The 15,622-nt window shown below is 46.3% G+C and overlaps 1 protein-coding gene across 1 annotated transcript in view; it reads left to right on the top strand.

Moving 5' to 3' along the window:
- Nucleotides 1-173: 173 nt before the first annotated feature.
- The window catches only part of LOC309550295 (uncharacterized protein), an 89,419-nt gene continuing 73,970 nt past the window's right edge, over nt 174-15,622 (top strand). The window contains exon 1 of the mRNA XM_082250697.1: nt 174-1,933. Within this exon, the coding sequence (XP_082106823.1) occupies nt 338-1,933 (1,596 nt within the window). The 5' untranslated portion in view covers nt 174-337. The remainder of the gene's footprint in view (nt 1,934-15,622) is intronic.

The raw sequence follows: 15,622 nt of genomic DNA, 5'->3' as shown, positions 1-15,622 counted from the left end.
TGAATATTCATTACCCGTGCTCACACTATTGCCAGAGGTACCCGTGCCACCTACTGGCAGAAGGGAGAGCTGACAGCCAGGCTGAACATCCAGGAAACTGAACCAACCCAGACTACCAATTATCATTTACGGACTAAATTTAACGAGACAACCCTGCTTATAATAGGGTGGTTACATTTGTTTTTTGGGGGAAGATATTTGCCTTTGTTCATTTCTGTTTCAGTCGTGTTTGTGACCTTTAATCTCCTTTCTACAAGCACTGGACACATTCCCAGCTCCGCCCTGAGCAGGAAATTACCTAATCAGAGAAACTGGTTTTGGAGAAAAAGAAACTTTGATGTTCATTTCTCTCTCTCGGCTGTCAGCAATGGCGTCCTCAGATCTAAGAGCAGAGCTGGATTGTTCTATCTGCCTGAACATTTATGTGGATCCAGTCATGTTGAAATGTGGACACAACTTCTGCCAGGACTGCATTGATCGTGTGTTTGATACACAAAAGGAGTCTGGAGGTTATTCCTGTCCTCAATGCAGGGAAGAGTTCCAGGAGAGACCTCCACTGCAAAAAAATATAACTCTGCGTAACATCACTCAGCGTTTCCTGTCTTCTCCGCAAGATTCAGAGAAGTCTGGCATCTTCTGTACTTACTGTATTCACTCCTCTGTACCTGCTGTGAAATTCTGCCTGCTTTGTGAAGCTTCTCTATGTGATGACCATCTGAGTGTCCACAGCAAGTCACCAGAACACGTCTTATGTGACCCCACCACCACCCCGGAGAACAGGAAATGCTCCGTCCATAAGAAAATCCTGGAGTATTACTGCACCGAGGACTCTGCCTGTATCTGTATTTCCTGCAGTTTAACTGGAGAACATCGGGGACACCAGGTGGAGACTCTGCAAGAGGCCTTTATAAAGAAGAAGAGGAAACTGATAAATAATCTTCAGAAAATGATTACTAAGAGAGAGAAGACAGAAGAAAGAGCCCGGAGTCTGCAGGAACACAGGGCAAACGTTCAAGGAAAAGTAGATGGTGAAACAGAGAGATTCGCTGCCCAGTTCAGAGACCTCAGGAGACGTCTGGAAGACCTGGAGAAGAAAGTCGTGAGTAAGATCTCCGGGCCGGCAGAGCAGATATTAAGCCCAGCCAATGATCGGATCCAGAAGTTAGAATTAAAGATGGAGGAGCTATCCAGGAAGATGCTTCACGTAGAGGAGCTGTGTGCCATGACGGATCCATTGACTGTCCTACAGGAATCAGACACAGGTGACTTGTGTGATACTGAGGATGGAGATGAGAGTGTTTTTATGTCCCTTTCCATCCCCACCAGTAATCTGGGTGTGGCTGAGGCAACAAATGTGTTCCGCACAGGTTTATCTGATATATTAACTAGTGTAATTGGGGTTATTGGAGGGATCCATATAGAGAAAGCTGTAGACATATTATTGGATGAGGACACGGCTCATACTAATCTATCTATCTCATATGATAAGAAGACTGTATCCAGGTCAGGTGGACTCCAGAATCGCCCATATAGCTGGAAGAGTTTTAAAGATTATAATCAAGTCTTAGGCAGTCGAAGTTTCTGCACAGGGAGACATTTTTGGGAAGTAGATGTCCATAGATCCAATAACTGGTTTATTGGGATGTGCTACCCAAATATAAACAGGCATGGGGATAATTCTTTAATAGGACAGAACAAAAAGTCCTGGGGTTTGGACAGGACAGGTAAAAAGTATAAAGCATGGCATGACCAGGAAGAGACCGAGCTCCCTTACAATCTTCCCAGTAACCAAATCCGGGTATATCTGGATTATGAGGCGGGGCAAATCTCCTTCTATGTGTGTGACCCCATCCGCCACCTCCACACCTTCTCCGCCACCTTCACCAAACCCCTCTATGCTGTGTTAGGTGTGTGGCATTCAGATATATCATTATCTTGAAGGGAGATGCCAAGACAAAGGGGAAAACATTATGAATGGTCGAATATTGTACTTTTTTTCTTTACATTTCTCTATCTTCCTCCCTTCCTGATCGCAGTGATTGGTTGTACTCACTACCCTAAACCCTGAGGTCACCAATCCATATAGCTCTGCCCAAAAGAAATTGCACCACATTTAGCAGCTTTGGACTTTTGGTCTCAGAAAACTCCTAAACTTTACAGGTAATGCAATTTCGTGTGGATCCTGCTTGGCTAAATCCCTCTCTGGCAGGTTTTCTTGTTGACTCCAACAGTGAGTTCTCTGAACTGTTCATCTGCCGTGGACATAATAAGGAAGATCTATCCTCTAATTTATATTGCATTTCATGTTATGGAGCTTACAACCAGAGGAGTAAGTGTATCAACATTTCAATCCATCAGTAGTATAAAGTGTCTCTTTTATAATGTATCTTTTATTCACCTGACAGGTCGCTGTAGGTCGCCTGCCATAGAGAAGCTCTGGACCCGTTCTAATAGGAGCGACACAAGTCGCTCCGACTTAGAAAAAGGGTCCGGAGCTTCTTTGGGGCGACCTGGAGTGACCTGCATTGACTTCAATGTTATGAAGTCCGTGCCGGCCGCTCCGAGGTCGCGGTGCGAGCAGCGCGCCGCGACTTGTGAGGTCGCCCCGGCAAGTCGGATCGCCCCAGTGTGAACGGGGTCTGAGGTTTCATTATTGTCATTATCTAAATCTATCAATAATATAATGTATTACAATGTGTCACCAATTGAATATGTCATTAATACAATTAGAATGAAAAGCAAAGGGAAAAGTTGGGACTTTTTAAGGTAGCCACTCATAACCCCCAGAAGAAATAAACTCAAGTGTTTATATAAAAATATACATATAATTTAGACATCATTAAAAGATTATATAAAATCAATACAAAAATAGATGCAGTATCTCCTCATAACAGGGGCTGACTGGTAACTTTCAGCCCAAGGGGCAAGTGCAAACCAGAGGCCCATGGTGCAGCCACCCGGCCTCCCTCATGACCCCCATTCCAGGCTGAAGATCCGCTCCTGGTACTCTCTACTCACCGGCCGAATCCGAGTTACCGACCTGGCCAGCAGGGGGGCAGTTGGGGGAGCTGGGACAGCTCTGTTGGGGCTGGCCAGGGGGGAGAGTCTCCAGTTGGGCATGGAACACCGGCCTCTGCTCAGACACAGTTCACACCATTAATGCCTGGGGGGGGGGGGCTGCATTCTGTCTTTGTCTTCAACTCTGGACTTTTTATTTCTCTTCACCAGGAATCCTTTAGGTTGGGGCTGGCCAGGGAGGAGAGTCTCCAGTGGGACATGAAACCGGCCTCTGCTCAGACACAGTTCATACCATCAATGCTGGGGGGGGGGGGGGGGGGGAGGGCTGCACTCTGTCTTTGTCTTCAACTCAGGACTTTTTACATCTCTTTACCAGGAATCCTTTAGGCATGTCTGTGGCAGAAGCGGTGCAGCCTTTTTTCGGTGCAATAAGAGCGGCCCAGGGGGCAATTGCTCCCCTGCCCCCTGGCCCAGTCCTCCCCTGCCTCATAGTACAATGCAACAGGCTCTCTCCTATACCACAAGGGAGAGGCCTATGGGAATACCCGTAGTGTATATAAATATTGTATGATAAGAGATGAAATTCTCTGGGTCCACGGGTATCTCCATAAATTGCAGGCTCGCTACGCGTTTCGCTTGTAGCTTCTTCAGGGGTTTCCTGTCAATACTGGGAGATGTAATTGTACAATACATTAATCTTCATAAATCCTATTACATCACATTTACAACATTATTTCAAAACACTTGAGTTGCAATTACAAGATACATCAAAACAAAAACCCAGCAAATAAATAAATGCTATCGTTGTATCTACCCAACTTCCAAAAGGAAGGAGATAGAAATGGGAGCATCTGGCTTGTGGTATAGGAGAGAGCCTGTTGCATTATGTACTATGAGGAGATACTGTATCTGTTTTTATATTGATTTTATATAATCTTTTAATGATGTCCAAATAAAATGTATATTTTTATATAAACACTTGAGTTTATTTCTCCTGGGGGGGGGGGGGGTTATTATGAGTGGCTACCTTAAAAGTCCCAACTTTTCCCTTTGCTTTTCATTCTACCTATTCTACGTGGGGATGTGGAGCCACAATTAATTGAGTCTTGTCTCGTATCTTTTAGGAATATGTCATTAGTATAATGTATAACAATGTTTCGGTACTTAATTCTATCCATAATAAAATATATTTACACTTATAGGAATTGCTATTATGGAGAATCAATACTTTATTGTATCACTTATATAAAGTGTAATGATGACAATGTATCACTGTTATAAGATATCAGGTAGAGGTGTAGGACTGGACTGCAGTGTATCAGTCTTATGCGGGGGTCAGCAACCCATCGATTGCGATCTACCCATTGATCACAGGTAGGTGATGGGTAGATCGTGTCAATTCCTTGCCGATCTCCGAAACATGGACCAGAGCAGTGGCCGCATTTACTGGAACCGATTCTTGTATTTTCTTCTTCCAGCTCCTAAAAGCCTGCTCCTCTTCTTCTTTCTACACCGGTGTTCTGCCGAAAACTCCAACTTGCCTAGAACTCCAACCACGTTACTTCCGGTGACTGTACACCAGGAATAATTGGAGATTTCGACCACTTGGTGTTTTCACAAAACACCGGCAGCCTTTACACTCCGATACACGCTATAATGAGTGGACATTGTTAGTCTGCCCGTTAGTTGTCGCCGCCCCTTGGAGGACGCCATGTTGTTGGTTAGTAATGGGTGGACTAACAATGTCCACTCATTATAGCACGTACTGGAGTGTATACACTGCTGCCTGTTCTGTGAAAACACCAAGTGGTCGAAATCTCCAATTATTCCTGGTGTACAGTCACCGGAAGGGACGTGGTTGGAGTTCTCGGCAAGTTGGAGTTTTCGGCAGAACACCAGCATTCAGCAGCTGCAGGAGGAAAATACAGGTATCGGCTCCAGTGAATGCCAGCCCTACCACCTCTCCTGTCCAGGTTTCACTTCCTTCTGCTGCCCGTGCCCCCTGTATGCTTCCTTGGTCCCCGCACAGCCCTGCCGGCTTCCCCTCCTCTCCTGCCGGCTGCTGCGGGGAATCCTTTCAGGATAGAGAGTGGGAAAGGGGCCAGTAAATATGTAATTCACTGTCCCCTTCCTTTTCTAAAAGAACGCAGTGAGTGATCGGTACTGATCACTCACCGTGTTCATTCATAACTAAAGCATAGTAAACTGTGTTTACAATGCTTCAGTTTGTAAAAGATAAAGAAGATAATGGGGAGCTCTTCCTGTTTATTCATTCTGTGCAGCTGAGGCCGCAGAGATGGAGATTGAGGGCTGTAAACCCGGTCTCATGGTTATATAGTTACATAGTTAGTGAGGCTGAAAAAAGACATCAGTCCATCCAGTTCAACCTATGATGTGTGTGTGTTTTTGCTTTTAACCGTACATTGTATACCCCTGTATGTTGTGGTTTTTAAGGTTCCCATCTAATAGTTTTTTGAAACTATCGATGCTCCCTGCTGATACCACTGCTTGTGGAAGAGAATTCCACATCCTTACTGCTCTTACGTTCTACGCAGTTGAAGGTTAAACTGCTTTTTTGTAGTTCTTTTAGTTTCCTTTCTCTGTCTCAATAGTGAGACATCAGGAGTCTATTCAGACCCCTGATATCTCACCAAAGTCCCCCCAGCAGGGCTGCTAAAAAAATTGTAAAAATAATAAAAAATGAAGTTGTAAAAATAAATAAATAAAACTGTAATAAAAAAGAAAGAAAAAAGTAAAAAAAACAAAAATAAAAAAAACTACTTACACTATCCACTGCTCTACTGACAAAATCCAGGGCCACTGATAAGGGGGTGTTTTGGATCTTAACCACTTCTGGACCGGAAGGATTTGCCCCCTTAATGACCAGGCCATTTTTTGTGATTCGGCACTGCGTTACTTTAACGGACAATTGCGCGGTCGTGCGACGCTGTACCCAAATAAAATTGATGTCTTTTTTTCCCCATAAATAGAGCTTTCTTTTGGTGGTATTCGATCACCTGTGCGATTTTTATTTTTTGTGCTATAAACAAAAAAATGCAAGAATTCTGAAAAAAAAAAATATATATATATATATATTTTTCACATTTTGCTATATAACATTCCCAAAAAAAAATTAAAAATTAAAATCAATTTTTTTTAACATTTTAGGCCAATTTGTATTCTGCTACATATTTTTGGTAAAAAAAATTCGCAATAAGCGTATTTTGATTGGTTTGCGCAAAAGCTATCGCGTCTACCAACGGGAAAGATTTATGTCATTTTTAGTGTTTTGTTTTTTTTTCTTGGTAATGGCGGCGATCTGCGATTTTTAGCGGGACTGCGACATTGCGGCGGACAGATCGGACCCCTATCTGACATTTTTGACACTTTTGGGGGGACCAGTGACACCACTACAGTAATCAGTGCTAAAAATATGCATTGTTACTGTAATAATGACACTGGCAGGGAAGGGGTTAACCAGTGGGTGATCAATGGGTTAAATATAAGCCTTGGGGAGTGTTTTCTAACTGTATGGGGAAGGGGCTTGTGAAATGACCATAGAGACCTGTGATCCTATATAGAAGAGCTCTGTGATCATTCCAGAGGGAAGAACAGCAGCTGACCGTCCTTCTCTCTCAGCAGGGAGCAATCGCGGGTGTCAGGCGGCAATTGGAGTCACCGCTGCGGAGTGGGGGTGGGAGAGCGCAGGTGGGAGCGCGGCGGTGGCGGCGCGCGCTCGCCCCCTAGCAGCAGGCGCGACCGACGTATTTTTTCCTAGAAAACTACTTAGAACCCCCAAACATTATATATATTATTTTAGCAAAGACTCTGGAGAATAAAATGTCGGTCATTGCAATAATTTTTGTCACGCGGTATTTGCGCAGCGGTCTTTAAATCGCCATTTTTTTGGAAAAATTTTGAAAAATCACATTTCACTGCATTTAAAAAATACTAAACAGTAAAGTTAGCCCATTTTTTTTGTATATTGTGAAAGAACATTTTACGCCGAGTAAATAGATACCCAACATGTTACGGTTTAAAATTGCGCCCCCCCCCCCCCCGTGGGATGGCGACAAACTACGGTCAATAGAGATCTCAATCTGCAACGCTTTAAATTTATTTAACGGTTACCAGTTTAGAGTTAGAGTGTAGCTCTTTTTTTAAAATTATTGCTCACGCTCTGGCGATCGCGGCGATACCTCACATGTGTGGTTTGAACAGCGATTTCATTTGCGGCTCGACTTGCGTATACGTTTTTTTTTTGTGCGCGAGCTAACGGTGACGGGGGCGGCTAAATTTTTTTTTTTTCCCATTTATTTTATTTATTTTTTTAACTTTATTACAGTTTTAAAAAAAAAAAAAAAAATCTGATCACTTTTATTGCTGTCACAAGCAATGTAAACATCCCTTGTGACAGCAATATGTGTGACAGGTACACTTTATGGAGGGTTCGAGGGTCTAAAAGACCCTAGACCCCTCCACTACACTTCCCTGTATGCAAAACGCCAAAAACGGCGTTTTTGCATACAGCCGATTTTCAAATTTGCCGCCTTTTGCAGCACAGTAACCCGGAAGTGACGTCATGGACGCCGCCTCCAGGTTACGTCAACGGAGACCCGATCGATGCCGTTTCCGGCATTCATCGGGACTCCATCCAGCCGGCGGACGCGCCGGCTGGGTGCTCGGGGCTCCCGGTGGGACGGGAGCCCCGAGCAAAGCCGCGGAAGGCGGCGGGAGGGGGGGGGACGTCCCCTCCCGCCCCCCCCCCGGGTACCGATCGAGCGGCTCCCGAGCCACATCGGTCGGTACCGACGGAAAGCCAACCGCCGGCTTCAAACCACGGTACCGGGATGGTGTCTCTAGCTAGAGGCATCATCCCGGTACACTACCGCAAAGTTTACCGACGTAGACCTACGTTAGTATGCGGTAAGTGGTTAAATAACTCCATTGGGCTAATAAGTGCAGTTTTGGATATAAATATATGCCAAGCGCTAATTATCCCGTTGTCCTAAAATGCGCAGTTCTCAGCTCTTTTGTATAAGGTAATGGAGCGTGCTCAACAGTACCCAATAATACAGACAACCAGGCTGTTATCCCATTGGGTGCTCGATAGAATGTCCTGCCTAAAGCATTGAGCTCCGTTTATTTATGGGACAACACAGGGATAACAGCAAGAAGTGATGGCTATGCAACATCAGCCAATCAGTTCCGAATGTACAGTCATATGACATAAGTTACTCACATAGAAACAGTCAATGACACACCTATACACATTCAAATATACAATAGAAGGGGGGAGTACGCGTTAGTGAACGAGCAGAACAGCGTGCACGGTTTCCCGCCGTTGGTGCGTGGTAATCTGCACACCGCAGTTAACAATGAAACCCACGTGTAGCGGAATTCACACCTAACACTACACAATGAAACCAGCATGTAGCGGAATTTGCACCTAACACTACACAATGAAACCAGCATGTAGCGGAATTTGCACCTAACACTACACAATGAAACCAGCGTGTAGAACCGTGAACACTGCTCTGATCAAACTCGTGCATGTATCCCCACCACTACTACTAGCGTGAATCCCACTCAGCAAGGCTCAGAGAACAATGCCTAATAGGATTATAATTAGAACGGGTCAGGAACATTTTTTCCCGCAGCATGCAAGGTTTTGCATGTAATAGACTTCAATGGACCCGCGTCCAAAATGCAAATACAGCGATTTTACTGCAATTTGGCAGCGATTTGCCTACGCATTTTTGCTTTACATATACTTTCACTGTATATAGCTGGTTGCTAAGGAGTGGGCCGGGAAGCCGGCTGCCGCGTCCTTAACAACCGATGAGTCATCAGCTGTCAGCTGAATGTAAAAAAAAAGATTTCAAATTATACCAGACCCTTCAGTCTGGTAAGGATTTTGAGGGGAAACCCCACGTTAAAAAAAAAAAAGGAAAAAAGAAACGCCCCCCCCCCCCCCAAAATACATACCAGACCCTTATCCGAGCACATAGCCTGGCAGGCCAGGAAATGTGGGGGGGGGGGGGGAACGGAGCACCACCCTACTTGAATCATGCCACCACACCTGAATCATACCAGGCCACATGCCCTCAACATGGGGGGGTGGGTGCTCTGGGGCGGGGGGAGATCTGCCCCCCCACCCTAAAGCACCTTTGTTCCCATGTTGATGGGGACAAGAGCCTCTCATCCCCACATCCCTGAGCTGTGGTTGTGGGGGTCTGCAGTCAGGGGGCTTATCGGAATCTAAAAGCCCCCTTAAACAAGGGGGCCCCCAGATCCCCGCCCCCTCTATGTGAATGAGTTTTGGGTACATTGTACCCCTACCCATTCACCCAAAAAAAAAACTGTAGTGTAGTGTGATAATAAACAAAGAGACAGTTTTTGACAAGTCCTTTATTAAAAATGTCTTCTTCCTCTGTTTCTTCCTCCAGTCTTCTTCTTCCTCTAATCTTCTTCTTCCACCACTGCCGCCGACCCCGCTGAAAATAAAAAAAGGGATTATCCTCTGACTGACACCCGTCTTTATGTTTGCTCCGATGTCTGACATTTCTTACAGAACTATGCGGGATGGCCACCGGGTGATGTCATCCAGAGACCCCGCCCCTTGTGACATCACAGATCCACCATGCCACGGGCAGTGACATCACAAGAGGGCGAGTCTCCGGGTGAGGTCACCTGATTGCCACACCCCATAGTTATATAAGAAATGTCAGACTTTGGAACGAACAGAAAGGCAGGAGTCAGTCAAAAGATGATCGCTTTTTTTTTTTTATATCAGCGGGTCAGTGAAGACATGTTTAATAAAGGACTTGTACAATGTACCCCATACTCATTCACATGGGGGGGTCAGGATCTGGGGGCCCCCCTTGTTAATCAGTTCCCTACTGGCGCATAGTAATATGACGCCGGAAGTAACGCTCTGTCCCTCCAGGGGCACGCGGCACGGCGATCAGGGACGAAGCGTGTCACTCGGACACAGCCCATCCCCGATCAGGTTAAAGAGCCAACAAAAAATTGGCTCTTTACCACGTGACCGGCTGTGTACAATCACAGCCGGTCATGTGAGAGGTCTCTATGCACGCCGCTTGTGCGTTCCACCGGGGGTGCGCAGCGTGGCGATCGGGGACGAGGCTTGTCCCTTGGACAAAGCCCAACCCCGATCAGGGTAAAGAGCCAATGAAATGTGACTGGTCATAAATGTAAACAAAGAGGGGGGTAACTGCCTGTTACCGGGTTCTCTTCCTCACAAACCGATCGACTGTGAGGGGGAGATCGTGGCGCAGTGAGTTACCAGTTTACTGTGACGTTTACTGTGCCTCATCAGAGTGTCTGTCTGTGAGCCCATCAGAGTACCTGTCACCAGCCCATCAGAGTACCTGTCTCCAGCTAATCCGAGTACCTGTCACCTGCTCATCAGAGTACCTGTCACCAGCTCATCCGAGCATCCAAGTACCTGTCTCCAGCTCATCGGAGTACCCGGGTACCTGTCACCTACTCATCAGAGTACCGGTGTCCAGCTCACCTGAGCATCAGAGTACCTGTCTCCAGCTCATCCGAGCATCCGAGTACCTGTCTCCAGCTCATCCGAGTACCCGGGTACCTGTCACCTGCTCATCAGAGTACCTGTGTCCAGCTCATCCGAGTACCCGGGTACCTGTCACCTGCTCATCAGAGTACCTGTGTCCAGCTCATCCGAGCATCTGAGTACCTGTCTCCAGCCCATCAGAGTATCCGAGTACCTGTCACTAGCCCATCAGAGTACCTGTCTCCAGCTCATCCGAGCTTCCGAGTACCTGTCTCCAGCTCATCAAAATACCCAAGTACCTGTTACTAGCCCATCAGAGTACCTGTTTCCAGCTCATCCGAGCATCCAAGTACCTGTCTTTAGCTCATCAGAGTACCCAAGTACCTGTCACCTGCTCATCAGAATACCTGTCTCCTGCTCATCCGAGCATCCGAGTACCTGTTTTCAGCTCATCAGGGTACCCGAGTACCTGTCACCAGCTCATCAGAGTACCTGTCTCCAGCTCATCAGAGTACCTGTCACCAGCTCATCAGAGTACCTGTCTCCAGCTCATCAGAGCACCCGTTTACCTGTCACTTCCTCGTCAGAGCACCCGAGTAACTGTCACCTGCTCATCAGAGCACCCAAATACCTGTCACCAGCTCATTTAGAGCACCCAAGTTTCTGCCACCTGCTCATCAGAGTACCTGTCTCCAGCTCATCAGAGTACCTGTCACCAGCCCATCAAGCACCCGAGAACATGTCACCAGCTCATCAGAGCACCCAAGTACCTGTCACTTGCTCATCAGAGTACCTGTCTCCAGCTCATCAGAGCATCCGAGTACCCGTCACCTCCTCATCAGAGCACCCGAGTACCTGTCACCAGCCCATCAGTGTACCTGTCACCAGCCCATCAGAGTACCTGTCACCAGCCAATCAAAGCACACAAGTACCTGTCACCAGCCCATCAGAGTACCTGTCGCACAGCCCAGCAGTACCTAACTTGCATCCCTTTAGTACCTGACTTGCAGCCCATTAGTACCTGACGTGCCACCCATCACTACCTGTCATGCAGCCCATCACTACCTATCGTGTAGCCCATCACTACCTATGGTGCAGCCCATCAGTGTCACCCGTCATACAGCCACCATGTCCAAAGACGTTTTTACTACCAAAGAGGCATATCGATTTCTAGGTCTGATGGATGAGAGCAGCGGGGAGATCTCTCTGTTTGATTCCAATTCCGTATCCGGTTCAGAATTCAAGCCCTTTGAAGGCAGTACATCGGCAACCAAAGGAGGAAGCAGTCTGTCCTAACAGAAGACGTTCTGGAAACCAAGCAGCCACCAGCAGTAGCCATACATCCCAATGGCCAATTGGCAAACACCAACGGTGCTAGACCCCAGGAGGAGAGGCCCAGTACAAGCAACGGAATTTCACGTCAGACACAAAGAATTAGAGCCCAAACTCATCTTACGTATGCCTTAGCAAACCTATTGCGGCTGCCTTCTAGCGCAGGGTCAGCTACAATCCCCCTTTAACAGCAAAGCCAGGTGTGCAGGTAAACACCGAACATTTTTCTGTGATTGATTTTTTACATTTATTTTTCCCTGACGAGTTACTTCAAAGCATCATGGACCAAAAAAAATCTTATTGCCCGACAGTACATAGAGAACAACCCCAACTCATGCTATGCCTTCCTTTCGAATTGAGACACCTAACAAGGGAGGATCTTAGATTGTTTTTGGGCCTTACAATTAATATGGGGCTTACAAAAAAAATTAATTGCATTCTTATTGGTCTACCAACCCCATCCACCACATGCCAATTTTTTTCAGCAGTCATTTCCAGGTCCTGCTATGACATAATAATGTGCTTAGTGCATTTCAGCAATAACTCGCAGTGCCCTGATATTATCCCAATTTTGACAATCTATATAAAATTCGCTCCCCTAATTGATTTTCTTTCTAAGAGGTTTCCCGAACTTTATGTCCCTGACCAGAACATTTCTGTAGACAAATCCCTGGTCTGTTTCACAGGCTGGCGGGGATTTAGGCAGTGCATTCCCAGTAAGAGGGCAAGGTACGGACTGAAGCTCAACAAGCTCTGTAAAAGCACCACTAGATGCGTACGAAGGCAGAGACTCCCAGCTCCAGCCCCCTGAGTGCCCAACATTCATGGGAATAACAAGCGGAAAAATTGTCTGGGACCTAGCATTCCCACTGTTGCAAAAGGGGTATCCCATTTACATGAAAAATTATTATACAAGTTTGCCCCTTTTCTGCCACCTGTACCTTAAGCAAACTTCGGCCCTCCCGATCCTTGTAATGACAGCCGAGCAGCTCCTCAGCCTCATCGGTTGTCATTACAAGACAGCCGACCCTCGGCTATGGACGCCGGTACCGGGGTGATGCCTCTAGCTGCAGGCATCACTCCGGTACAAGCACTTTCCCGAAACATCGGCAATATCGGTAACCTCCGGGGCCGATTCCGATATAACAGGGAAAGTGCATATTGGCCCTCGATATATCGGCTTTGCCGATAATCAGTCGATCCCTAGTATACATCATGTCCACCACCCACGATGACACCTCAGTGGAACAAAAGACGCAGTCCCGTTCAAAAGCCTGGGTGTATTCATGAGTACAATAAGTTAATGGGGGGGGGGGCGGATTTAAACAACCAAATGCTGAATCCATGTCTATCAACACGAAAGTCCCTCCTATGGTATAATAAAATTTACTTTTTCCATTTGGCCATTTATAACGCATACGTCACCTATCAAAAATCCACGGAAACACCAAACACCTTCCTTAAACGTATCGAAGATACTGTCACTGCCCTGATCTACCAGCAAAGATCCCCCCCCCAGAAAGCATTCCCTCCAATTGTGTCAGCAGACTGCATGAGCGCCATTTCCCTGACAATATCCCACCATCAGAAACCAGAAGAAGACGCCAAAAAGAGTGTCGGGTGTGTAGCAAAAGGGGGATTTGGAAAGACACCAGTTTTTCATTGTCCCCAATGTCCCTCCCTCCCAAGACGCTATCACACTCCCCCAAAATATTAGTCCATATTTCTAATAGACTGCCATTTCCCCTTTTTCAATTTCTGTGCTGAATATTTCTCTGCTGCCTCAACCAGCCATATCACTGCCTTCCATGTGAACCGACCCTGGCCTGTTTATTGACTATGCCTCTGCCTGCCATCTGCATTGTTTATCCGCCACATTTCTGCCTTTCACGTGAACTGACCCTGGACAGTTTATTGACTATGCCTTTGCCTACCGTCTATTTCTGCCATTTAACTGCACTGACCTCAGCCTTTTACGACCATGTTTTTTGCCTGCCACTTAGACTGATTTTTTGCCCTACCACTGTAGTAGTGGGATTCAAAATAACACAAGGGTCTCACATATGAGAGGGGCTTCAGAATAGCGTTCTGAGTTGAGAAAAATTGTTTTTGGTTTTCTCTGGGTTTTGTAATTCCCAGAACAGGGCCTGGTGTCCGGAGGCTTCCAAGTGATTTGGGTGGGAGAAGCCTCTACCCCTGTCCCCATTCTTTCCTGACTGAGTCCCTAAGCTTGATGGTCCTGCCTGCTGCCTGGACCAATACTTTGGCTGTGCTGACAATATCTCTGCCTGCACTGTCCCAAGACTTTTTATGGAACATGTGCCTGTTGCCTGGACCAATACTTGGGCTGTACTGACCAAATCTCTGCCTGCTGCCTGTGCTAACTATGGACAGTATTCCTGCCTGCTGCATGGACAATCCTTTTCGCTGCTTCTTACCACATCCCTGCCTGCTACCTGGACCAATGCTTTGGCTGTGCTGACAATATCTCTGCCTGTACTAACTATGGACAGTATTTCTGCCTGCTGCCTGGACAATCCTTTCACTGTTGCTGTCCATGTTCCTGCCTGCTGCCTGACTGATCCTTTCACTGTCGCTGTCCATGTCCCTGCCTGCTGCCTGGCTGATCCTTTCACTGTCGCTGTCCATGTTCCTGCCTGCTGCCTGGAACAATGCTCTCCTCTGTGGACCACTGCACTGCTAAAACCACAAGTAATCTTTTGTTTACCCTTTGCTTAGCAGAATGTATTTTGGTGTGTAGTATGCTATCTGTTAGAAATATGAAGGGCCTTTAACAATGTGATAGGTTGTCAGGATTTTACGTGTGTGATTTATGTCCCTAGAATGCCTGAAGGTGCTCCTTGGATGTTGGGTCCCTCTATGTGGCTAGGCTGTGAAAAAGTCTTACACGTGTGGTATCGCCATACTGTGGACCACTGCACTGCTAAAATCACAGGTATCTTTTGTTTACCCTTTACTCAGCAGAATGTATTTTGGTGTGTATAATGCTATGTGTTAAAAATATGATGGGCCTTCATCAATGTGATAGGTTGTCAGGAATTTGTGTGTGATTTATGTCCCTAGAACGCCTGAAGGTGCTCCTTGGGTGTTGGGTTCCTCTATGTGGCAAGGCTGGGAAAAAGTCTTACACGTGTGGTATTGCCATACTGTGGACCACTGCACTGCTAAAACCACAGGTAATCTTTTGTTTACCCTTTGCTCAGCAGAATGTATTTTGGTGTGTATTATGCTATGTGTTAGAAATATGAAGGGCCTTCAACAATGTGATAGGTTGTCGGGAATTTATGTGTGATTTATGTCTCTAGAACACCTGATGGAGCTACTTGGATGTTGGGCCCCTTTGTGTGGCCAGGCTGTGAAAAAGTCTTACACATGTGGTATCACCATACTCAGGAGGAGTAGCAGAATATATTTTGGGGTGTCATTTTTGCTATTTACATGTTTTAGAAATATCTTATAAATGGACAACTTTGTGTAAAACAAAAATGCTTTTTCATTTTTTCCCCACATTTTCCAAAAACTTGTGGAAAAAAATGACATGTTTACACCTTGTGGAATGTTTGGAATGAACCTGATGAAAGAGCGCGCATGTCCGGTCGGGACCTTACGCATGCTCAGAAACGCATCGTGCATTCTGTTCATTCCAAACATTCCACAGCATCCTATTGACGTGGCCGCATCGCTTCTCTCATCTCCACACTGCAGTTT

The sequence above is a fragment of the Pelophylax lessonae genome (genome assembly GCF_965119305.1).
Source record: "Pelophylax lessonae genome assembly, chromosome: 3".
NCBI classification, from domain to species: Eukaryota; Metazoa; Chordata; class Amphibia; order Anura; family Ranidae; genus Pelophylax; species Pelophylax lessonae.
The sequence above is the reverse complement of the archived record's forward strand: the minus strand, read 5'-3'. Positions and strand labels throughout refer to the sequence as shown.